At 32.9% G+C, this 3318-nt stretch overlaps 1 protein-coding gene across 1 annotated transcript; it reads left to right on the forward strand.

Moving 5' to 3' along the window:
* The first annotated feature begins 520 nt into the window (after positions 1–520).
* On the forward strand, positions 521–3058 carry LOC113492753 (cyclin-C). The gene is made up of 3 exons (XM_026870401.1): positions 521–1276; positions 1359–1451; positions 1849–3058. The coding sequence occupies exons 1-3, from the start codon at positions 686–688 to the stop codon at positions 1969–1971; spliced, it is 807 nt and encodes a 268-aa protein (XP_026726202.1). The 5' UTR covers positions 521–685; the 3' UTR covers positions 1972–3058.
* The last annotated feature ends 260 nt before the right edge of the window (positions 3059–3318 follow it).

Consider the following 3318-nt stretch of genomic DNA (forward strand, 5'->3'; position numbering starts at 1 on the left):
TCTGGCTAATGACGAAACATCATCTACTTATTACCCAAGTATTATATATAAAAATCAGCTTTTATACTATAACGTAAGTTAAACTATAATTTCATGAACATTAAGGGTGTCTGGCAAGGGGTTGCCACGATGTGAAGTGTCTGGCAATGAAAAAGGGGGTTTTTTTATAATATTCTGAAGATAATATCAAAAAATCGCACTTTATTATTTGACGAATTTAGATCGGTATTTTACACACCTTTAGTACCGTTTACCTGCCTAAGCCACTATAACCCAAACTTCATAATGGTCCATCGTTCTTACCTGGGTTGGGAGTATGCGCTGACAAACTTTCAGCTTTTATAAAATAACGAAGGTCTGGGGTTCACGGGCTCTTGCTCTATTAGCCCGCACCTTAATACCCACACAATAGTTTTGAAAGGAATGAAATGAAAAAATAGTTTTATCCTGTATTAAGATTATTCTAAACGATTGGACTTCATTCTTGTTATATGTTGGTAGAATTTGTTTAGTTTTTCTATCAATGTTACATAATATACTCCATGAGTATACAGGTAATATATTAAAAATCTTTGTTTAACCTATGATTGTGTCTATGACAGGATTGACTGTCACTGACAGTGCGCGTTGTGGTGACAGAATATTTATTTAGGCTTTACCTGAGAGTTATTTAGAATAATTTACGATGGCTGGTAATTTTTGGCAAAGTTCTCACCACCAGCAATGGATATTAGATAAACAGGATCTCGTACGAGATCGTCAACTCGATTTAGCTATATTGACAGAAGAAGAATATCAGAAAATATTCAACTTCTTCGCAAGCATAATTCAGGTTTTAGGAGAACAGTTAAAGCTTCGTCAACAAGTTATAGCAACTGCCACAGTGTACTTCAAGAGATTTTATGCAAGAAATTCGTTGAAATGTATAGACCCGTTGCTTTTAGCACCGACATGTGTGTTCCTCGCTTCCAAGGTTGAAGAATTCGGTGTTATATCAAATTCAAGACTAATAACAACATGCCAAACGGTGATCAAAAATAAATTTAGTTATGCATACGGACAGCAAGAGTTTCCGTACAGAACTAACCATATTCTGGAGTGCGAGTTTTATCTGTTGGAGAATTTGGATTGCTGTTTGATTGTATACCAGCCATACAGGCCTTTACTGCTGTTTGTACAAGATATAGGGCAAGACGATCAATTGTTGACATACGCGTGGAGAATCGTCAATGATTCCCTAAGGACTGATGTCAGTTTACTCTACCCACCATATCAGGTACTAACTTATTCAATATTAGAAGCTGTGTTAAAATTTCGTTTTTATTACATACATTTATATTGAATCTTATGTTTTTTAGATTGCTATAGCCTCTCTACACATAGCCTGTGTGATGCTTGGAAAAGAAAACCTCAAGCCCTGGTTTGCTGAACTGAATGTAGATATGGACAAAGTAAGTTAAAAAACACAAATAGTTAGCTTCCAGTCTTACTAGAATCATATATACAAGTGGTATAGATCATTGTCCACAACAAACCCACTGTAACCAACAAGTCTTTGTGTTTCACAAATGCATGGCTGATTCTGGGTGTGTTCAAGTGTCTTTAATATTTGTGAAACTCCTTGCAACACAAGTTTTTAAATAAAACATTAATAACATTATCTATAAAGCTAGGGTTCTTTTTATGTAAAATAAAGCACTGGACACATTACCTGGACTCCATTTTTTGTAACACGTTTCCTGGAGCTTTTTTAAACAAACTAATTTGTGCATTTACTGTAATGCTTACTTGTACACCAATTTTAATATATCATGAATACTGTCTTTATGATACTAACTTTTTTTTCAGATCCAGGAGATAGTGAGGTCAATAATAAATTTATATGAAATGTGGAAAAGTTATGATGAGAAGAAAGAGATCCAAGCTTTGTTAGTAAAAATGCCGAAACCAAAGCCTGCACCCCAAAGATAGTAGTAGATGATACCTATAATAATCATAGTGTATCTTTAAGAAATTAGATTGTCACAGTAATGTATAAAGAAAAATGTTCATAATGGATGTGATTGGTTTCTGTATGATATTAAGAATTTTTGAACCAATCTCATTAGCTTTTAAGAAAAAGTTTCATACCTACCGATCCTGGTGTTAGTTTATGGTATGTTGACTTTTTGACTCAGATTGTATAGGGTTGACTACCTTAAATTCATCACATTTAAGAAAAATAAGAATGTTTTAATAGAGTAAATGGATGACAGGTTACAATAATTTCCAACAAAATGATTGGCAGGCACCACTGCCATAGAGAAAGATTTTTGCAGTTGGGAAAGCAAGGTGGTGCACTACAGGGGGTATGGGAGCTTCTTGCTTCCACAATTTCTTACTGATGGTAATCTTTGTATTCAAAAAGAAGATTATACTGCTATAAATAAGCAAATGTTTTGTAAAATAAAATCTGAGTAGTTGAATAAGTACAATAGGTGTAATTTTAGTATGTATGATATTTGCCTTTGTATTTAACAAAAGTAGAATTAAAATGTTCCTAACAAACAACTTCTCAACAGTATTTTTGAAAATTGTATATTTGTAAGTAAGTACATGAAATAAATTTTGACAATCAATTGATAATAATATTATTTCTATAAATACATTATCCATGTCAGTTTGAATTAATAACTGGTAGATAAAGAAGTCAATTCTGAATTAAATTTACTTTTTTTTAGCACAATGCTTTAATTTACATGCCTGTCTTCACTTTAACTTACTACAATCCTATTGCATCTATTTTCTCGTACCTGTTAACATATAAAAAATGTTCATTCTCTTTGACACACTCCCTGGGGGAGCTACAAAAAATAGTCCATATTTTTATCAAATAATATGTAATTTTTGATACAATTAAGAGATGAAAGAATAGTCCAAAAGTATTTATTTCTATGAACAGATGTTTCACGAAGTAGGGTTTTAGTCATAACACAATCAGCTCCAACATCATGATATCTAAAGACTGTCAACAGATTTATCTGTAAAAATGTTATTATATTCTATCAACATTACGGTATCAATTGTTTCATTTTTAAACACATACGCATCTCATATGTACCTCCTACTCCTACTAAAATGATATCCTTTTGAAGTTGTCCACACCGCCGCAACGTGCGAATTTATTACTGCGTTAACGGCAAGTGAAGTAAAAACCTACCATAGGCACAAAGTGCACATAATTAACTAGTATCTAGAGTATTTAAAGAAAGTGCAGGTCTGGGTACCGCCATTTATATCACAAATTATTTTTCGTACCGAAGCTGTATAGTAGAGCTA

The sequence above is a fragment of the Trichoplusia ni genome, chromosome 4 (genome assembly GCF_003590095.1).
Source record: "Trichoplusia ni isolate ovarian cell line Hi5 chromosome 4, tn1, whole genome shotgun sequence".
NCBI classification, from domain to species: domain Eukaryota; kingdom Metazoa; phylum Arthropoda; class Insecta; order Lepidoptera; family Noctuidae; genus Trichoplusia; species Trichoplusia ni.

Coding starts and splice junctions, on each gene's coding strand:
- LOC113492753 (XM_026870401.1), top strand. CDS start 686: ATGGCTGGTAATTTTTGGCAAAGTTCTCACCACCAGCAATGGATATTA. Junction 1,277..1,358: donor TACTCTACCCACCATATCAG/GTACTAACTTAT, acceptor TATGTTTTTTAG/ATTGCTATAGCCTCTCTACA. Junction 1,452..1,848: donor TGAATGTAGATATGGACAAA/GTAAGTTAAAAA, acceptor CTTTTTTTTCAG/ATCCAGGAGATAGTGAGGTC.